General features: G+C 40.0%; 1 protein-coding gene across 8 annotated transcripts in view; it reads left to right on the top strand.

Annotated features, from left to right (window-relative positions):
* The window catches only part of SNRK (SNF related kinase), a 154,518-nt gene that overhangs the window by 98,504 nt on the left and 33,684 nt on the right, over positions 1 to 22,330 (top strand). For all 8 annotated transcript variants that reach the window (XM_073787850.1, XM_073787849.1, XM_019946841.3 and 5 more), the window contains one exon: positions 19,994 to 20,135. In XM_073787850.1, the coding sequence (XP_073643951.1) occupies positions 19,994 to 20,135 (142 nt within the window). The remainder of the gene's footprint in view (positions 1 to 19,993; positions 20,136 to 22,330) is intronic.

Here is a 22,330-nt window from a genome sequence, read left to right as displayed (position 1 = left end):
TGTCGTGCCGAGGGCTAAAGAGGAACTTTAGGCTTTATACACTCATGCTTGTTAAACCAGGCCCATACCCAGGCCCAGGGCAGAAACCTTGGAAAACTAAAAAAGGAAACACAGAACCTGCTTGTGTAAGTGCCCAGTATGAGCTGCATTGCAGCCTGGGGCTTAGGCCTAGTCGCACGGGTAGCATTTGGTTGCTGAGAACTGAAAAACATATCCCTAGAAGTGTGGCACACACCTTCCACAACCCAGCTGCCAAATGCAGGGTCGTATGCTCCGACAGGTACCTTTTACAAAGCATAGTGCCATCACTTGTCGTAAAACCAAAAGAAAAAATGAAAATCCTTCCTTAAACTTCCTGAAGATTCACATGCCTATGAGAAATGAAAATTATTTCAGAAATCACAATTAAAAATTGATTTGGCATGAACACTAAATAAAAGCACTTGACCTGGTATTAGTTCTGTCTTCACAATGTACTGGCTTTACAATGTGAACGTTGCATCATCAAGTATTTGAGAAGCAGGTAGCAGTGCCTCGAGGAAAATCTTTTGGGTTTTATAAACAAGCTGTTATTGAATTTAATATTTGAGCATGAAGTGTTAGAGGTGGTATAATCTATAGGTACCCTATACAAGCCTATACAGGCTGACACAGCCATTGATTTCTCAGTGAGACGTCTGAAAAATATGATAGAAACGATTGGCGTGTTTTTGATGTTTTCCCTGTTGCATTTTTAGCCACGGTACTTATTGTTCTCACTGTGTGGTAAGGCTGAGATCAAATGAAGTATGTGGTGACTCTGTTTTGAAAAGTATAACTTACTGTACTAGTGGTATGGTAAGATTTAAATTGGTGGTTCTCAATTGATCACCCATCAGTTTCACCTGGGGGAGATTTAAAAAGAAAAAAAAAAACCTTGCCTGGGCAACCCTGCTAGAGATTGATTCTGATAGTCCCACAACCAGAAGCTTTCATGAGATTCTGACATGCATCTAGCCTTCCCTACCGCTGATTCAGACGCATAGAATCAGATGTTTTTAGTCATTAGTGGAAAAACGATTCCCAGTATTTTAATTCTAATGTTCTTTAGATAATAAGCGTTAGGGAAGAAAATTTTTTTAACCTTCGGGTTCAAAAGAGTGAGCGAGAATGTATATTCTTTTTGATGTTGAGAACTGAGTTTAAATTTCTCCCCTCCACCTCTCTCCACCTCCCGCCCCCCCATTTTTAGTCACATTCTGTGTTCATTTAGGGATAAGTAAGTGAAAACCAAATTTCAGGTCCCTTGGAAATGTCTTCTGATGCCTCTCCAGTGCCTGGAACTTGAAGCTAAACAGCCGTCAGGGTCGCTTGTCCTGAGGAGCCCAGAGACGGTCCTGCCTGCTTCCTTTCCACTGTGGTCAGAAGGTTGCCTCATTGCCTCATTTAAAATCGTTTTCTTCATCCAGAAGATTTATAGCACCTTTGCAGTTTTCTAAGGGCTCTGACTACTATTAACTAGACAGGGGTTTTGTTTTGTTTTAGGTGGACCTTAGTGCACCACTTACTCCCCCTAAAATCCTGTGGAAAGACACAGGTTTGCAGGGCTGGTAACTGCAGGTCCTATTAGAATAAAAACCGGAAGTTACTATTCACCTACTTTTCACACTAGAGCCCAGCTCTGATCTGAGTCTTTGGGTATTCCGTCTCAGGAGGTAAGAGTTGGACTGATACGCGTGAGTGTGTGTATCTTAGGAAGCAGGTAAGAGAAGGGGTTGTGGAAGCAGCTTTCCTCTTCTCTGTTCCGTGCTGCTGCCCTTCTCAGATACTGACAGTTCCGGGAGAGGTAGCTTCTGGGGCTTGGGGTGAGGGCGAGTCGGAGTTGCCCAGGGGAGCAGCTTTAAGGAGAGCTGTAAGGAGGGGCTTTCTCGGGTCTGCAGCCCGAGGCGGCAGTCTCAGGTAACCCCGCCGAGGAGGAAAACAGTGCTTCTCAGTTCCTTTGAAAACTGGAGTCTGTTAGGTCACTCTTCTGTTCAGAACACCTTAAAGACTTCCCATTTCACCCAGAGTCAAAACTGGAGTCCTCAACTGTGGCCGCGTGACCCTCAAGGTCGGCTCCCCCCGTTTCTTCCCTGACTTTCCCTCCCACTTTTCCCTGTCGCTCTGCTCAGCTCCAGCCACACGGCCCATCAGTCACCTTCCTCCCGCCCCAGCCCAGCCTCAGGGTCCTCCTGTCTCCCAGCCCCCTGCCCTCAGGCCTCACCTTCTCCCCACCAGCCGATGTCCTTCCCCACTTGACTCATCTCTCTGTGCAGTGGGGGTAGGAACCGTTCCCGCCTTAGGACTGTTGTAGGGTTTAGGTGAACGAAGACCCCCTTCGGCCAGCAGCTCGAACTGTCTCAGCATGTCCTCCTTTGGAGGAGAAAAACGACGCCTTCATGTTTCTGTGGGGCTGCATTGGCCTCATTTTCCTTCCTGAGGTGCTCGCTCCTCTGGAAATTTGTCCTAGGGGAACTTCTGAAATGCTGGATGCATGGGAAAACTGGGGGAAGGGCAGGCCTGTGCACGTGTGCTTTCCCGCTTGTGTTTTTAGTTGTGTTTAATTTTTAGAATGTTAGGTTTTTTTTGTTTTTTTTGTTTTTTTTTTTTTTTCGGTTTGCGGGCCTCTCACTGTTGTGGCCTCTCCCGTTGCGGAGCACAGGCTCCAGATGCGCAGGCTCAGTGGCCATGGCTCACGGGCCCAGCCGCTCCGCGGCATGTGGGATCTTCCCGGACTGGGGCACGAACCCGTGTCCCCTGCATCGGCAGGCGGACTCTCAACCACTGCGCCACCAGGGAAGCCCTAGAATGTTAGGTTTTTTGTGTTCAGGGAGTAGGTTGACTTCTAAAGAAGGGGTATGTGTGTGTGTGTGCGTGTGTGTGTGTGTGTGTGTGTGTGTGTGTGTGTTCATGGTAGATTTAAAAAAATCAAATGAAAGTCCTGATGTTTATTTGATAACTGGTTAGTTTCTTGGAACTTCAGAAGAGTTGTTCAAAACATCCAAAACAGTAACTATTTTAATACAGAAATACATATGGAAACCGAAACCACTTATCTGCACTTCAGGTTGTAGCCTAGGAAACCTTTGGGGAGTTGAAAACATCATAATCTGCTTGGGTGTTTTTTAAGCGTTTTATTTGTGGGGAGAAGCATAAACCTGTTAAAGAAAAGGCTAGTTCACAAAACAAAATATAGTAGAACAAACTCAGCGACACAGGAAATTTGGAATCCTTTCAGTCAGAGTGCACATTGCTGAAGAGACTCAGAGCCCTGAATGGCCTGTGGAGTGACTGTCGTGTGTTTGAGAACTGCTGAAGAATGTGTGTCTGCTTACGTCAGGGTGCCGCCTTCCTCTCTCTCCCATGCGCTCCCTGAGGTGGGCCTGGCGGGGCTAGTCAACCACAGGTCCCGCTTTCTGGGGAAACCCTGCCCAGCAGGTCCTGTCATGACTCCCAGGGTGGCTGCTTGGGCAGCGCTTTCACAATCACCTTAACACACAGAGTGTGGTTTACTTCTTTCAAGGACTATGGCTTCTGTCAGTCAGATCCTCACAGGTTAATGTGGGCTTCAGTAGACAAAGGTGGAGAGCAGACATGGCACAGGACACCCGGAGCTAGGCCAAGTTCACCAGCAGAGACTCCTGTGTGGAGCTGATGCTTCCTTACGGCTACGATGCCAATTCGTGCCCTTCACCCTTTTTCATGTCTTAGTCCCATCATTCTGTATAGCACATTTTCTATATAATCTACACTGTCTTTGGAAAACATTGGTGTATCTTAGCTAATTTTTATTGATTTGTTAGCCTGATGGTGATGTGTTTAAAGTTACATCCAGTATAGTATAAGACAGTGCCTAATTTAATATTTTAAAACTTTAATTCAGAATTGTTTTAAACCCTGGAACCTAAGGAAAAAATTGTGGGCCCTCAGCATTTGTGGCAGTGTCTGGTGAGTAGGAAAATAAGACTGAAGTGAGACCCTCTTCATAGATACACCTAAATTCTGGTGCCTGGGATGCAGCCAGGCACAGAGTAGGCACTCTAGTTTGTTGGATAAAAAATAATAGAAGGCTTGTGAATGGCTAAAAAAAGAGGGTGATGAGTTGCAGAGGACATATGCCCTGAGTGCCTTTTCCCTTTGGAATTGGATGGGGCGATGCCAAGCCTAGTCACGCCAGATGGCTCACTTGTCCCCCTTGTTCAGTAGTAAGATCCTGGAGAGAGGGAACTGTGTTTGTATCTGTGTCCCATCCTCATCTCCTGGTAAACACAGCAAGCTCTTAATGTTTGTTCAAATGAATAAACATTACAGAGAGTAAGAAATGAAAGTGTACGTTCTTCTGAACTTCTTTGCGAAGGTTAATCGTGGGCCCTCCATGGCTCCTCCTGATGACTTTGGTCACTTCAGTGCTCCTTTTTCTTGCTCCTTTTTCTTGCTCCTTTTTCGGGCCTCTCACTGTTGTGGCCTCTCCCGTTGCGGAGCACAGGCTCTGGACGCACAGGCTTAGCGGCCATGGCTCACGGGGCCCAGCCGCTCCGCGGCATGCGGGATCTTCCCGGACCGGGGCACGAACCCGTGTTCCCTGCATCAGCAGGCGGACTCTCAACCACTGCGCCACCAGGGAAGCCCCCTTTCTTGCCCTTCTATATATGTATTTAATGAGTCCTAGACTCACCATGAGTCTGATGAAAGCTGTGGTGCCTCTGTTCGGAGAGATGCAGAGGTGCAGTTTCTGAGGTGTTTTATGGACCACTGTGAAGCCCCTTTTTAGATTTGACCTTGGGGCTGAGTAAAAAGTGGGCCCACAACTTTCTGACAGAAGGAATAAGCTCAAGCACTTTCGAAATAAGCTTTGGGGCATAAAATATAGGTGTGGAATAGTGAGTGGCCTTGTTTTCTGTGCGTATCTAATTTGTTTTATATATTAGAGCTCTCATTTTCCTTGTGTTTTTAGTTTCCTAGCTATGACTTGGGAAGATTGTAATGGAAAATTGGAGGTAAGGTTTTAGATAGGGCTACTTCCAAAAGGAACATCAAGTCATTGCAGGTACAGTGTTCTTTTTATTTTTTAAAACTAACATAGACTTAATCTGTAGGTATTTGGTGTGTTAGGTAAGATTTTTTTTTTTAAACCCATTTTGTGTTAACAGAGTTTGTATGTATGAACTCTTCACTGACCTTTGGAGGTTCTTGTTACCGTTTAAAAGAGACTTAGCATGGATTGGGAGCTCCAATAGATGCAGGGAAGCCCCTCAGATGGTGTGAACCCCATGTTCCAGAGTGTGATTCTCAGTTTTGTATGCAGTGGTAATTTGTTTCTAGAGGGCTGAAACTGGTTTAACAAATTCTTAAGAGACTAATATATACAGATAGCAGTTGACTGATATATGAGACATTAGATATCAGTTCACTGTAAGCTTATATTCTTGCATCAGAGTAGCTATATTTTCCTAACCTTACCTGGTTTTCAGGGTTTTAAAAATGATGTTATACCTAAGATACTCTTAGTTATAGCGTAATATAAGTTGATTGGGCTTAACCTTTTTCAGGAACATTTGTGATCCATTGAAACTCTGGAGGTCACATGATTCTTGTTTGCATTTCTGCCTTAGCTCTAGAAAGGGCTCTTTCCAATCTGGAATTTTAGTTCATCTATTCCTGTTGCTCCCAAGGCTTTAAAATCATGATTTCTGCAAGTTATCCTTTTGTTTCTAGTTATTAGAGCAGGACCTTCAGTCTGCTACAACCCATTATATTCTACCTGGAAGCAGAAGATTCCTAGTGGTTTTAAGTTAGTCCTAATTCTTTTTCTCAGTCATCAGTTTATGGGTGGCGTACAGTGCTGTCTCAAGGATAGTTGTATTATCAAGTTGTCAGTAAACAGCTTGATAAAAATTTCTTGGACTTACCATCTAGCTTCAGTATTAAAATGAACTCATCAATCAGCGGAGGCAAGAATAGGTAGAGAATTTGTGTTCCCTGACTTGCTAACCTTTGACTCTTCCGGCTGCTATCAAGGGAGTGAAGGGAGTAGCTTTTCATACGGTAAGGAAGCTTTCTGAAATTGTTCTTGTGTTACTTTATGTAGGAGAAAGGAGCTTCAGCATCCTTAGCTATCAGTGTCTCCTACCAATTAGGGAAAGTACTTATTGAGCCCTTTCTTTAGATTAGTTCTTGAGTTGTCCCGAACACAGTAGAGCACCAGAAAGCAAGCGATCAAAGGCTGCTGGGATGCTGAAATGGACTGCCCTCAGCCCATGTACAAAGCTCGTGTATTTTGTTTACAGTTGTCATTCAGGGTGTCACTCATATCCTTATTTATTAATTTTACATAAAACTCTAGCAAGTTGAATAAGTTTATTTTTGAGGCCTTCAGCTGATAGGTAGCAAAGGGACCTCCTAGAGGCCGGCACACTGATAGCAACAAGAGATGAGGAAGAATCAAGAAGTCGTAATTGAAAACTCTTAAAAACATGATCTGCCCCTTTGTTACCTGGAGTCCAGGCTTTTATCCGGGCTTCTGGGTACTTTTGGAGGTAGAGGGAGATACATGCTTGCCATGGAAGCAGCTCTAAAAGGGGAATCTTAGATGGAAGATAAGGTGGAGCTATCTTTTATAAGCCAGCTGGTTGTAACATTCATTCATCTCTGAAAATGAATGAACAGAAGTGAACTGTGGCAGGGCACACCAAGGGCAGCAGTGCCCGCTCTCCTGGAAATCCCCCCTTCATTGCCAACCTCTGAGGTCTTACGAGGATTACATTTCAGCACCTAGCACAGTGCCTGGCGAATAGTGGTGCCATGTACCTGCTGAACAGACACATCAGTTTCTGCTTTGTGGCCCTTTAGTGTAAGGACTGATGCCCAAGGGCACCTCTGTATCTTACCATGATTCTTTAGCTGGTGATTTTAAGCGAGGTAGAAAAAAGAAGAGGCCCTAATAATTTTAAATTCCTCCATTATCAGAAGGCATCGGGGAAGAATTATTTAATAAGTTATACTGGAATAATTAAATATTTCAAGAAGAAGGGATGATAGATCCCTACCTATGTCATATGTCACAGTAAATTCCAGGTGAATTCAGGATTTGTATATGAAGAATTAAGCCTCCCCCACCCCGCAAAAAAAAAAGTTGAATAATCGATTTGATTACAGTTTATGGGTACGGTGCATATATGTTTAAAACAAAATTATGATGGAAACAAACTGGGGAAATAATTTGTAATATAGTTGATAACTATTCTTACTGTAGAAAGAGCTCTTACAAATCAATGAGAAAACTCTCCTAAAGACAAGTGAGGAGTCGATTTACAAGTCATATAAATAGCCGATAAAGAAGGAAGAGGTTAACCTTAAGAGTAATTAGAATATTTGGGACTTAGTATAAAGCTACAGTAATCAAGACTGTATGGTATTAGCCAAAGGGTATGATCAGTGGAATAGAATAAAGAATCCATAAATAAACCCACACATATTATTGGGTAGTTTCTAATAAAGCTAACATATGACCTAGCAAACCCACTCCTAGGTATTTACCCAAGGCTAATGAAAATTTAAATTTGCGTGAGCACCTGTACACAGATGTTTTTAGTGACTTTATTCATGATGGTCTCAATCTTAAATAAACTGTGGAACACCTGTGTAAAGGGACACCACTCAGCAATAAAAAAAGATGAATTATTGGCACGTGCAGCAACATGGACAGATCTCAGAGGCATCAGTGAAGAAAGCCAGACTTCAGAGACTACACACTGTATGAGTCCATTTACAGGCAAGACTTTCGGGACATAAAACAGACCCGTGGTTGCCAGGGGCTGGGCTGGGAGGAGGAGTTGTTGACTGCAAAGAGGCACAGGGAACTTTCTGGAGTGATGCTCTGTATCTCTGTCTCGGTTGTGATAGCAGTTCCGTGACTACATTTGTTAGAACTTGCAGAGATGCGCACCGACAATGGTGAATTCTAGTGTATGTAAATTATACCTTGGAGAAATTGGGAGGAAATAATCAGGACAGTGCAAATTAAAACAAATCTGTTAATAATCTTTACCTATCTAATAGGCTAATATGAAAGATTGTGGTGTTGGGAATGGGGGAGCTTCCCCCAGGCTGCTAATAGAAACTTACTGTCATTAAACATGTATTTCATAATCTGAAGAAAGTAAACATTAACTTTTAAATACAGGAAATGTGTGGTTATATTTGAGAGAACTCTCTAGCTAAAGTTTTAATATGAAGGAATCTAAAAGTTATGATCCTATGTAGAACCAACCAGGTTGTGTTTATTGTAATCCCTAGAAAGATGTGTTGATTTTTTTAATGTAGGAGAATAACTTGTATACATTTTTAAACCACATGACTAGGCATTATGCAGGGAGAACTAACCAGAACAAACATTTCAAGAACTAATATTTTGAATTTTGAATCTTTTTATAGCAAATACACAATTTTAAAGTTTATTTCTTTTTATCCTCAAATGATAACGTTAAAGTCTCTCGACAAGTTTAACATTTTAGGGAGTCTAGGGTAATGATGTGATGGGTTAAAGGTCACACCTCATTTGACTTTGTATCTCTGTGCCCAGAAAGCTGTGTTTGTTGCGTTTTGAAAGAGAACCCTCAAGAGTCAGCATATGCAGGTGATTTTTATTAACTGATATTGTAATGGTTTGTATATTTGTCTTATGTTGGCACACCTCAATCTTATGCAAAAGGCTCAGTGTTTTTAAAATCAATATAAGAAAACATCAGGATACTCCACTAGCTATTAAACTAAAGATCAAGTTCGTGCAGGCTTCAGATTTATTCTTTAGTCTACAGAGTTGGTATTGTTTGATTAGACAATTGACTTCGACATTTTTAGGTTTGGTACTGAACCTGAACATTTTTACTTTCTAGATCCGAGCCAGATTGTGAAATCACTTTGCATTTGTCATATTTATGTCATAATCATGTAAAATCGCTTCTTAAAACAAGATCCAAGTCCCTGAGTGTCCACGATGAGGCAGTGCTCCCGTACAGCCCGTCTTTGAAAAGTGTCCACGTTGAAATTTGTAGTCGAAGAATGAACTCATGCACGTTGCCATCCTGATGGCGCTTGTTTCCACATTTAAAAAAATATTTCTCATGTATGAACATTTTAGGCTTTGTGACTAGTATAATAAAATTGGACAGAAGTTAGAGACTTTTCTCATAAGCTTGTAAAAGGAAGTATTTAGGTTTCATAAGGTTTCTTTTTAATAAAAGATGTGATTTTGGAAAGGTGTGAATTTGTAACTGATTCTTGCTTCACCAGGGTGTGTAGCAATCAGTACTTTGAAGGATTGTTCTGAGGGTGGAAATTTCTAGGAACCAGAGCATCCAGACTGACTTGGGGAATGTGCCCAAGGTGGGTGACTGTGGTGCCTCTGGCGTCAGGGTCACGTCCCCTTGAGAACCCTCAGGCTTGTCCTGAAGCAGGGGAGTAGAACTAGAGGGTGACCCAGCCAGCAGCACTACCCTGACCCCTTCCCAGGCTTCATGAGACCCAGATCCTCTCCCTAGACACCGTGGTACCGAGATACCACCAGGAAAACAGGTTATCCAGAGAGTCTGGACCCATATAACTCTGCCCTTTTTTCTTTCATCACATTCTGTAAGACTCTCAGGGGTACTTATGAAACATCAGTGAGTTCGTATTTGAGTTTTCTTAATCCTTGAAGGAAATTATTTGTGCTAAAAATGCAAAGTAATTTATTTCCTACTGTAGGTATTCATGCTATGGGCAGATTGGTCTATGAAGCCATTAAGGGAACCCTGCGGAACCAAATGCCCCCAGACCACAGGCTAAGAGTCACAGGCTCAGTGACTAGAGAACGTGTCTAGACTTTTTTTTTAAATATCTTTTACATTCCTATAAAGAGGTTTCTGCTTATTCAGTTAAAGTATGTACACATCAGAATATTAAGCACAGCTAATTTCTAATTACTTTTTTTTAACAAGTAATAAATGAATGTTCTTGTAAGATAATTCAAATAATACAGAAATATATTTAATAAAAAGTATAAAATCCCCTTTGCTTTCTCTCGCCAGTCCCTCTCCTATATCTAAAGGTGTGACCATTTATGATCCTTGCAGACTCTGCAGTGATACATGTAGCACTGTTTGCCCAGACACCCTGTGAGCCTCTCAGAAAGTACCAGATAAGTAGTGGTGTCCACATTTTAAAGAAGAGAAAACTAAGATGTGAAGAAGTTGGGTGACTTGGCCAAGAATACATAGCTAATTCAATGGCCAACCTAGGTCTCGGAAGCTCTAGCCCAGGCATGCTCTTTTCCTTAGGCTATCCTGAAAGAAATCACACAACTATTGTGTTTTAGCTTGTCTTATCTTTCCTTCTTCATCTGTGAAGTTCACTTCCTAACTGGTATCAAAATCAGGCTCGTAAAGTGACTTAGGAAAGAATGCCGAGTAGGAAGAGTGTCTGCTGCTTGTCTGGTGTGGATTTGTGCGAACGTGTATAGTCCCACAGTGTGTGACTGATAACCTTTGACTTCTTGAACTTTTCCCTGTTTTCGTGCGACTTAAAAAAACAAGTTTGCATAAGGCCTTAAACAGCTGACACTGCAGCTTGTCCTCATTGACCTTCACACCCCCGCACTGTACCCCGAGCCCTTCTTAGTCTCCTTTCCCTCTCACTAGCTGCTCACTGCCTCTGTACCTCAAACTTCCGCTTCATCTGCCTCCTGGGGGCTCTACCCAAACGGCATTTGCAGAAGTACTACTTTGTTTTTATAGTTTCAGGCTCACTCCGTTCAGCAGACCTGTGTCGAGCAGGACTGCTTGGGTACAGGAGACATACTCTGCACTCACGGAGCTCTGAGCAGTGGAGGAGGACAGGAGGACATCTGTAGTTACAGCTTGCTGTGGTCATGCTGAAGTCACTGGCTGGCCCAGCTCCCCAGGTTGGAGGGCAGTGTGGGGAGACCTCAGGGAACGTGAGGGTCAGTGGTGGAAACCGCTGTGTCTAAGCACATACTGGAGTTGGCACGATCTCCCTGACGTGGAAGTCAGAGGACCCACGGAGTGTAGAGTCTGGGAGGTCTCCCGAGCTTTGATTGGGTGGGTGAAGGTGTCATTGACCAAGTTAGAATACAAATGAGGACAAATAGGTTTGGGTAAAAGATGATAAGCTTTGTTTGGGCAGCACTGATTTTTGAAGTCCCCAAGGCACATTTAGGTGGATTCAGGTCTGGGAAAGAAGTTTTTTCAAGTAGGTATGAGATGTTGACATTCATTCTCACTCTTTTCTTTAAAGAGAAGAAGTGATTCCTTGTTAAATAATACAACTTTGTTTCCAACTAGAGTGTTGATAAAACCAGAAATAATAGCGCTATCCTAAGACATGTCCACATTCTTCATTCCTCTTCTGCTTCAGTCTTACACTATTAGTTCAAATGACCTGACAGTTTTCTACTTTCAGAACGGTCTCTAGTTATGTCCCGTAGAAGCAGCCACTGATCTTGTTCAGAGCAAGAAAGAATCCTTGAAAACCAGAGCTCTAGGTGATTTTGAATGCAGGTGAGCAGTTCTTACTATGTAGATAGGAATTCACATCAGTGGACTGTAGAGATTAGGTTTCTGAATATCATACAAGAAACAAAGGCTCTAGGTTTTGTTATAGAACTCCTGGGACCTACACACTTCTGCAACAGTACTTGCTATTCTAAGAAAACATTCCCTTTAACATTAGTATTGGGTCATATGTCAGTTGCTAGTGACCGTAGTTGGAACTGCAAAGTGATTGCATAAATCCTGCCAGTTGTGAGTGGTGTTATAAAAGGTGCTGGTTCCTAGCTCATCTGTAGTGGTTTTAGAACATTCTATTCCTGTTGCTTGTTTCATGACTCATGGCTACACTGATAAAAGAAAGCCGGAGGGAGAAAATAGAGGGTTCTACTTAAAATCTTTCTTCTGGTCTTCCCATTTTTATTACTTTCTAATCCCTGTTTGTTCTTTTGCTGTCTAGATAATTCACTTCAGAAATTATTTTTCAGAAAACCTTTCAGTAGTTGTGACATTTTCCCTTCCACGCCCTTTGGCAATTACTTTTCCTCAAAGTACTCACTCTTATTCTGTTTTGTTTTCATTTTGATCTTTTGTTAGCCTGCCTAAATGAACTTAGTAACATAAACTCCACCTCCAACCCTAGAGATAGCATAATTCAATTGTATTATGATGAATTGACCTACTGAATGTTAGCAGATGAGACTTCAGTGATCATTCTTGTGATCTTACTTCTGGCTACCTTGAGAGCCAGTAAGGGGACCGGTAGTAATTCCCACCCTTTATACTAACGAAGACTTCATTATCTTTCTACTCCTTCCCCTTCCATGAGTTGGAAGATTTTTTTTTTTAACCAAAGGAACTGTATTTATGAAGTGATGTTTTCTTTTTCTGTTATTAACCAAGGGTCTATAGCTGGGTCTGAAATAAAAACATATGCTTCAGGTAGTAGTATCAACATTAAGTTTGATTTTTCAGATGGTTGATGTTTGTTAACCTGTGGACCTTTAGTATGAATAGACAATTCCACTGACATTTTTTTACATGAAAATAATGTGAAGTCCCCGTTCCATGCTCTTTATCTAACTTTCCCTACTCATCCCTCCCCCCCGCCCCCAATTACAGACTTGGTGGATCCCTTGTGGTCCTAGGATCTCAAGCTTAGGCTATGATCTACGCCTTGGGAGTTTGTAGTTTTATTAGCAAGTTATTTTTTTTTATGGAAAAGGTAATTTAAAATATCCACTAAAATGAATTTTTATTAAGACAAGTACCCCCTCCCTCCCCTATTTTGGGTGAAATATCATAGATGATCTTTCTTGACTCCATTCTTAGTCCTGTAACACCAGATGTGTAGTCCTGGGAACCAAACTCCTGAGTTATCACCTTTTTTTTTTTTTTTAACCTGAATTACTAAAAGGCCTTCCTTGTGTCTCCTGCCTCCCCCCAGTCTCTTAGTTTTTCTTCGCTGTGTTGGCTTTGTGCCTTCTTGAGCTTACCTGCTTTCTGTTTCTGTTACCTGCTGTCTGTTTCTCACAGTGAATTAGGAGCCCCAAAAGGGCAAGGGTGTCTTGTTTATTTTTGTGTTCACTGTGCCTAGACAGAGCCTGGCACAGGTGAATGAGAGCCGGGCGGCAGCAGCTTCCTTGGGAATGCTTTCTGTGTGCCGGTCTCTGTCCTGAATACTTAACCGTGGATTCGATTCTTATCCGTTTAATGCCTACAGCAGCTTTAAGAGGAAGTAACTATTCTCATTTTCAAGATGGGAAACATATTTTTCAATAACTTGGTTAAAGTCATACTTCGTGTTTGTTTAGTGACTGTTTTTATCTCTTTCCTTTGGCCCCTAGGATGGAAAAGTTAATGATTCAAAGACAAAAAGTAGAGTAAGAAGAGAAAAAGTCTGGAAAATAAGTAAATGGAATAAATGGTCCCTTGAATAATGTCGTGTCCGTGAGAGGGTTATTTGCCCTTTCCAAAACTTTACCCCCTCAGTTACACTGCCGTTCTTCAACAGTTTACATGCTTCAAATCATGTCGTTCAGCTTTGGAAACTACTTGCCATAGAATTGTATTTCTGAGTTTCTCAAATTGTAAGCATTTCCATGTTCAGAAATTATTTGAACCCTAACTGAAAACAGTGGAAACAGTGTATATATTTATGTTGTTTTTCTTTTCTACTCTTCTAACCATGCAGCAGTTCCTAACAGAGTGTGTTAGCTTGCTTGGGCAAATGATCCAGAAGAGAACATTTCCAAATAATTGGACTTCCTCGTTGCTGTTGAGGTTAATATTTAACAGGAAAAGAAAGTTTCTTTAACCAGATTAGAATTTGGGGTAATTATTAGTTGATATGTATTTTATTTGTTGTATTTTTAAATCATCGGTTTTGTATAATTGTACTGTCAGGTATCATCTCCAGTTTAGCGTAGAGAAAATTAAAAAACCAAACTAGTTTATCCGCAGAGTATGAGATGGTAGAAGAAATAATGTAGCCAAACTCATAAAAATTATTGTGTTTTTAGGATTTATATGGAAATACATGAATTTATTATATCTCAAATGTATATGTGTTAATGGTTAGGTTTGGTTACAGTAGTAGCATTAGGCATCGTCAATATTGTAACAACAGAAGAAAGTTTTTAACTATCCTGATTTTTATGATTATGCATTTGTATTGTTAGCCATTTAAAATCCCCTCTTTCTTTGGGATTATTATATATATGTATATAATTATATGTTATATACATATATATATATAAATGTTTATATTATAAACAGAAGCTTCCCTCCTTGTGTAATGAACATCAGTGAAAAGGTGGGTTTACTTTACAGTTAATTTCTAGATTATGACTGTTTTGTAAAATGAAGGACACACGCATTAAAGGGAGAATAATTGTAATTGCCAGTTGTTCACAGTGGTGGCTTGGGAGTTGGAGCAGGTGACCAGAAATAGCAGGTTCACGTTGTACAAAGAGAGTTTAAGTTAAACATCAACTCTATAAGTTTCCTTTTAAAAATCTTAATAAGGTATTCCTAGAATTGGGGTTATAAATTCTTCTCACTGAATATTTAAAAAAACAGGTGCAACTAACCACCATTACTGAGATTGTTTGACTTTGAATGGGGATGGCCCTCTGGATTCCAAAATGAAGATGAAGAAATGTGGGTCAATGAGTGGAGTGGAGCCCTGAGACACCTTGCTGTCCTGGGGCAGTAAGATAATTCATGCATCCAACAAGTAATGCCAGGCAGCCTCTTGGGGACACTGCAGAGCCAAGGGTGTGAACTGAGTGATCCTCAGGTCCCTTTCGTTCTCATTTATATAAATGTTTTAATTTTAGTAGATTTCCCCATCTCCTTCACTAATTTCTATTGGAGCATCCTTAGTAAAATTTATTGTATATATAAAAAAATCACAGTGTGTGTAACTTTTGGGTTTCTGCCTTTATTGCCCTCTGTTTAATCTGGACCAAGGAAAAGATATTTTATTAACAAGTTTTAATTCTCATGGAACCTACATAATTTTGGGTGTTTAAGCTTAAAAGAAAAGAGAGGTTGAGTGTTAACAGATGTGGTGACAAAGGCCTTGTGGCCTGCCCCTTACTCTCTTCTAAGCCTTTCATGGTCTAGAAAGCTTCTTGAATTGATGTCGTGTTACATGCATGTTCGTGTAATCATGTCTATACTTTAGTTTCTGGAATGAATGAATGAATGACTTGTGATGGCCTTCCTAAATTGAGTCATTATTTTTCCATCTGAGTGATGGCTTTGTTTTTTATTTAGTGGCAAGAAGTAGGGGGTTACTTGTTATTATAGGGGTTAGTGTTGAGAGGGTCCTCAGATGTCAGCTAGTCCAGCTTTCCAGCCAGTACAGGAGTGCCTTATGCAGGAGATTAAACAGATGGTTACCCAGCCTTTGCTGGAATACTTAAAGTGATGGGAAACTTACTACCTTTTCCAGTGTTATCATGGTTTTATTAAGTAGCATCTGCTGTTTAAGTCAAAGTGTGCCTTCTGGTTACTATACCTTCAGTCCTAGTTCTTTCCTCTGAAGTAATACATAATCAGTCTTTTTCCTCATTGACATCCCAGCCCAGGAATATTTTTCTCCTCTCTGAGCTTTAATTTTCTTGTCTGTAACATGATTTGGTTACCTGACCAGGATTGAGGTTTAAAAACAACCTGGACAATCGTGACCTTAGGCAAAACCCTTTTCATGTCTCAGAGTATTAGTATCTTAGTTTTATCTCTGGTGTATAATATAATGGGAAAAATGGCAGTGTATGTCCATTGGTTTGGGAACCTTGATAGGTACTTTCCAGTTGATGTTCTTGCCATTAATAAATGAATTAATTCATTTCTTCGTTGAACATTTACTGACCATTCCCTATGTGCCTGGCACTTGCTTGGGTCTTAAGTGAATATGAAAACAGGGAATATGACAGATACCTTCCCTGCCTGACTGAGGCTTAAGTTCTCTCCCCTAGATCTTTTTACTTTGAGGTATAAATGCTTTTCTAAAATTTGGTTTTATGTTTCTAAAAAATTTTTATTTTATGTTGGAGTAAAGTTGATTTACAATGTGTTAGTTTGAGGTATGCAGCAAAGTGATTTAGTTATACATATACCTATATCAGTTCTTTTTTCAGATTCTTTTCCCACATAGGTTATTACAGAGTATTGAGTAGAGTTCCCTGTGCTATACAGTAGGTCTTTGTGATTATCTCTTTTATATATAGTAGTGTGTATATGTTAATCCTAACTTCCTAATTTATCCCTTCCCTGACCTTTCCCCTTTGGTAACCATAGGTTTGTTTGCTAAGTCTGTGAGTCTGTTTCTGTTTTGTAAATAAGTTCATGTGTATCATTTTTTAGATTCCACATAAAAGTGATATCATATGATATTTGTCTTTGTCTGACTTCACTTAGTATGATCATCTCTAGGTCCATCTGTGTTGCTGCAAATGGCATTATTTCATTCTTTTTTTATGGCTGAGTAATTTTCCATTGTATATATGCACCACATCTTCTTCATTCATCTGTTGATGGCCATTTAGGCTGCTTCCATGTCTTGGCTATTGTATATGGTGCTGCAAAGAACATGGGGTTGCATGTATCTTTTCAAAGTATGGTTTTCTCCAGATATATGCCCAGGAGTGGGGTTGCTGGATCATATGGTATCTCTATTTTTAGTTTTTTAAAGAACCTCCATACTGTTCTCCATAGTGGCTGTACCAATTTACATTCCCACCAACAGTGTAGGAGGGTTCCCCTCTTTCCACACCCTCTCCAGCATTTATTGTTTGTAGACTTTAAAAAATTTATTTATTTATTTGGCTGCACCGGGTGTTAGTTGTGGCATGCGGGATTTTCATTGCCACACACAGGATCTTCGTTTCAGCATGAGGGATCTTTTAGTTGTGGCACGTGGGATCTTTAGTTGTGGCATGCGGGATCTTTAGTTGTGGCATGTGGGATCTAGTTCCCTGAGAAGGGATTGAACCCAGGCTCCCTATGTTGGGAGAACAGAGTCTTAGCCACTGGAGCACCAGGGAAGTCCCCTATCGTTTGTGGACTTTTTGATGATGGCCATTCTGACCCGTGTGAGGTGATACCTCATTGTAGTTTTGATTTGCATTTCTCTAATAATTAATGATGTTGAGTATCTTTTCATGTGTCTCTTGGCCATCTGTATGTCTTCTTTGGAGAAATGTCTCTTTAGATCTTCTGTGCATATTTTGATTGGGTTGCTTGTTTTTTTGATACTGAGCTGCATGAGCTGATTGTATATTTTGGAGATTAATCCCTTGTTGGTCACATCGTTTGCAAATATTTTCTCCCACTCTGTGGGTTGCATTGCGTTTTGTTTATGGTTTCCTTTGCTGTGCAAAAGCTTTTGAGTTCAGTTAGGTCCCATTTGTTTATTTTTATTTTCATTACTCTAGGAAGTTGATCCAAAAAGATATTCCTGAAATTTATGTCAAAGAGTGTTCTGCCTATGTTTTCTTCTAAGAGTTGGATAGTATCTGGCCTTACATTTGGGTCTTTAATCCATTTTGAGTTTATTTTTGTGTATCGTGTTAGAGAATCTTCTAATTTCATTCTTTTACATGTAGCTGTCCAGTTTTCCCAGCACCACTTATTGAAGAGGCTGTCTTTTCTCCATTGTATATTCTTGCCTCCTTCATCATAGAGTAATTGACCATAGGTACATGGGTTTATTTCTGGGCTTTCTATATCCTGTTCCACTGATCTGTAAGTCTGTCTCTGTGCCAGTGCCATACTGTTTTGATTATTGTAACTTTATGGTATAGTCTGAAGTCGGGGAGCCTGATTCCTCCAGCTCTGTTTCTCTTTCTCAAGATTGCTTTGGCTATTCGGGATCTTGTGTGTTTCCATATAAATTTTAAGATTTTTTGTTCTAGATCTGAAAAAATGCCACTGGTAATTTATTTCATAGGGGTTGCATTGAATCTGTAGATTACCTTGGATCGTATAGTCATTTTTTTTTTTTTTTTTTGCGGTACGCGGGCCTCTCAGTGTTGTGGCCTCTCCTGTTGTGGAGCACAGGCTCCGGACGCGCAGGCTCAGCGGCCATGGCTCACGGGCCTAGCCGCTCTGCAGCATGTAGGATCTTCCTGGACCGGGGCACGAACCCGTGTCCCCTGCATCGGCAGGAGGACTCTCAACCACTGCGCCACCAGAGAAGCCCAGTATGGTCATTTTGACAATATTGTTCTTCCAGTCCAAGAACATGGTGTATCTTTCCATCTGTTTGTGTCACCTTTGATCTCTTTCATCAGTGTCTTACAGTTTTTGGAGTACAGGTCTTGCCTCCTTAGGTAGGTTTATTCCTAGGTATTTTATTCTTTTTGATGTGATGGTACATGGGATTGTTTCCTTAATTTCTCCTTCTGCTCTTTTGTTGTTAGTGTATAGAAATGCAGCAGATTTCTGTGTTAATTTAGTATCTTGCAACTTTACCAGATTCATTGATTAGCTCTAGTAGTTTTCTGGTAGCATCTTTAGGATTTTCTATGTATAGTATCATGTCATCTGCAAACAGTGACAGTTTTACTTCTTCTTTTCCAAATTTTATTCCCTTTATTTCTTTTTCTTCTCTGATTGCCGTGGCTAGGACTTCCAAAACTATGTTGAATAAAAGTGGTGAGAGTGGACATCCTTGTCTTGTTGCTGATCTTAGAGGAAATGCTTTCAGCTTTTCACTGTTGAGAATGACGTTTGCTGTGGGTTTGTCATATATAGCCTTTATTATGTTGAGGTAGGTTCCCTCTGTGCCCACTTTCTGGAGAGTTTTTATGATAAATGGGTGTTGAATTTTGTGAAAAGCTTCTTCTGCAGCTATTGAGATGATCATCTAGTTTTTATTCTTCAGTTTGTTAATGTGGTGTATCACACTGACTTGTGGATATTGAAAAATCCTTGCACCTCTGGGATAAATCCCACTTGATCGTGGTGTGGGTATCCTTTTAATGTATTGTTGGATTCAGTTTACTAGTATTTTGTTGAGGATTTTTTGTGTCTGTGTTCATCAGTGATATTGGCCTGTAATTTTCTTTTTTTGTTGTATATTTTTCTGGTTTTGGTATCAGGGTGATGGTGGTTGCTTAGAATGAGTTTGGGACTGTTCCTTCCTCTGCAATATTTTGAAATAGTTTCTGAAGGATAGGTGTTAACACTTCTCTAAATGCTTGATAGGATTTGCCTGTGAAGCCATCTGGTCCTGGACTATTGTTTGTTGGGAGGTTTTAATCACAGTTTCAATTTCAATACTTGTGATTGGTCTATACATATTTTCTGTTTTTTCCTTGTTCAATCTTGGAAGATTGTACCTTTCTAAGAATTTGTCCATTTCTTCTAGGTTGTCCATTTTATTGGCATACAGTTGATTTTAATAGTTTCTTATGATCCTTTGTGTTTCTGTGGTGTCTGTTGTAACTTTTCCTTTTTCATTTCTAACTGATTTGAACCCTCTCCCTTTTTTTCTTGATGAGTCTGGCTGAAGGTTTATCAGTTTTGTTTATCTTTTCAAAGAAACAGCTTTTAGTTTCATTGATCTTTACTGTTGGTTTCGTCATCCCTATTTCTTTTATTTCTGCTCTGATCTTTATGCTTTCTTTCCTTCTACTAACTTTGGGTTTTGTTGCTTTAGTTGCTTTAGGTGTAAGGTTAGGTTGTTTATTTGGGCTTTTTTTTGTTTCCTGAGGTAAGATTGTATTGCTATAAACTTCCCTCTTAGAACTGCTTTTGCTGCATCATATAGGTTTTGGATCATCATGTTTTGTTTTCATTTGTTCGTAGAAGGTTTTTTGACTCCTCAAAATAAAATCTTGTTAGTCTACTTTTACTCCTCTGAGTGTTTTTTGCTTTCTAACTAATTCAGTATTTAACAGTATGTCTTTGATTTGTAGATATATGGAGTCTGGGAGTGATCCTTTTCATGTTGGTGTGTGGGCAGCCACCATTTCAAGAGGCCAATGACAGTGAAACATTGACAATGATCATGGATTGCAAATATACAGTACCATCCCACGTATCTAAAGGGTGTAAAGAGTAAGTAAAAGAAAAAAAAAAAGTATGTGGGTATCTTTGTTCATTTTAATTTTTGAACCCAATATTTCTGCTCTTGTTAAGTATGTTTTGGGGAGTTAACCACAGAATATGATTGAAATTTAATATTGGAGTATGGAATGTATTAGTCTATTTTTCACATATGCCAGTTTTCAAGAAACCCATTTTATGCCTCTTCAGCCTCCAGGAGAAGTGGGTTACTTTCACTTGAAGAATTACCATAAGAACTACTTTCTCTTTTTGCACCTGGAATTATTTGACATTCCAGAGAAGAGTTAGGGAATTTTCTTTCCTGAAATAGACCATCAACACACCATTTTGGGATTTACATAGCATGCCTCATAATTTTATTCATGTACTTCTCTCCCCAGTTGACTGAAGAGCTCTGTTTTGGTTCATGTGACTATGGGAAGAAGTATATGCAAGCTGATTACTGGGAATTTAAAGTACTATATATATAGTACTGTGATATGTGTAGTGATAAATTCATAATGGAGTAAAAGAACTGTTGGAAGTTCAGTATTTCTTTGATATTGTGGTGATATTTTAAAATAAGGTCACCTGAGATGATAGCTACTTAAAGGATTTTGCTAGAGTAATAAAGTTTTTAGTTTCTCCCATCAGCTGATAAGAAGGAAATCTGAGCTTGAGGAACCTTTTCTCCAAGTGGATCCCCATCTTAGGCCATAGTTAAGAATTTAGGAATTCCAACTCTGATTCAGCTACTGGTTTCTCAGTTTACTAATGATATGAGAATGGTGGAACATACCTTACAGGGTTATTGTGAAAATCAAATGAATTAATGTATATAAAGCTTGTAGCTCAGTCTTTAGCACATAAGTAGCACAAGATGAATATTGATGACTCTCCTCCTCCTCCTCCCCCTTATACCCTTACTATTATTATTCTCTACCCCAGGAAGCAGGCTGCTCTCTGGGGGTGTATGTTGTGTGCATGTTAGATGTTTGTAATTCAAGGAGTATCTCCATAGCCCCTTCCGAAAAAAACTAAAACAGAGTGACTTATTTTTATATTGACATTTATCATTCAAAAGAATGGATAAAATGTGTATGTAATAAAATGAACCCATTATGCAGCTTAAGATAAAGAACGGTTCTAATATTTTAGAAGCCTCTTCTTGGTGTCTCCCTCCTAGAGGGATTATCTTTGATAATCGTAGGACCATTCAGCTTCTACTTTTTCCTACTTTTTCCTTTTTCCTGTCAGTTTTGGTAAGTTTTGTTTCTTAAGGAGCTTGTCCATTTTACCTAAATTTTCAAATTTATTGGCCTCAAGTATTTATAATATCCTCTAATTATATTTTTATTTTTTATTTTTTTTAATTTTATTTTTTATTTTGCGGTACGCAGGCCTCTTACTGTTGTGGCCTCTCCCGTTGCGGAGCACAGGCTCCGGACGCGCAGGCTCAGCGGCCATGGCTCACAGGCCCAGCCAGTCCGTGGCATGTGGGATCTTCCCGGACCGGGGCACGAACCCGTGTCCCCTGCATCGGCAGGCGGACTCTCAACCACTGCGCCACCAGGGAAGCCCTCTAATTATATTTTTAAAGCCTATGAATTAGTGGAGTTGTTGCCCTTTTTCCATCTCATACTGATTTTTTTGCCTTCTCTATTTTTGCATTCTCTATTTTTGTCTTGATCAGTCTTACATGAGGTTTGTTCATTTTAACCTTTTTCAAAGAACTATCTTTTGTCTTTATTAATTTACTATTATATTTTTTGTTTTATGCTATTGATATTCTTTTGTCTGTATTATTTCCTTCTGCCTACTTAATGGGCTAATGGTTCTTTTTCTTAAGCGGGGTTTCAGATAATAAATTTTCCTTTTCTAAGGTAGTAGTTAAGGCTATAAATGGCCTCTTAGTACCATTTCAGCTGCGTCCCATTAGTTTTGATTAATAGTCCTTTTGTTATTCAGTTCTGATTATTTTATAGGTTCCATGGGTTTATTTAACCTATTACTTTCAGAGGGGTATTTTAAATTTCCAAATGTGTAGCTTTACTAATTAACTTTTATTCATTTCTAACTTAATTGCATTGTGATCCAAGAATATAGTCTGTATGTTACTAGTTTTTTTAAAATTGGTAAGGCTTCCTATGGCTTAGCATGGAGTCAGTTTTTGTAAATAATCCTTTTGTTGTGGAAAAGAATGTATG

The sequence above is a fragment of the Tursiops truncatus genome, chromosome 10 (genome assembly GCF_011762595.2).
Source record: "Tursiops truncatus isolate mTurTru1 chromosome 10, mTurTru1.mat.Y, whole genome shotgun sequence".
Lineage (NCBI taxonomy): Eukaryota > Metazoa > Chordata > Mammalia > Artiodactyla > Delphinidae > Tursiops > Tursiops truncatus.
This window is presented reverse-complemented; position numbering and strand designations above follow the sequence as displayed.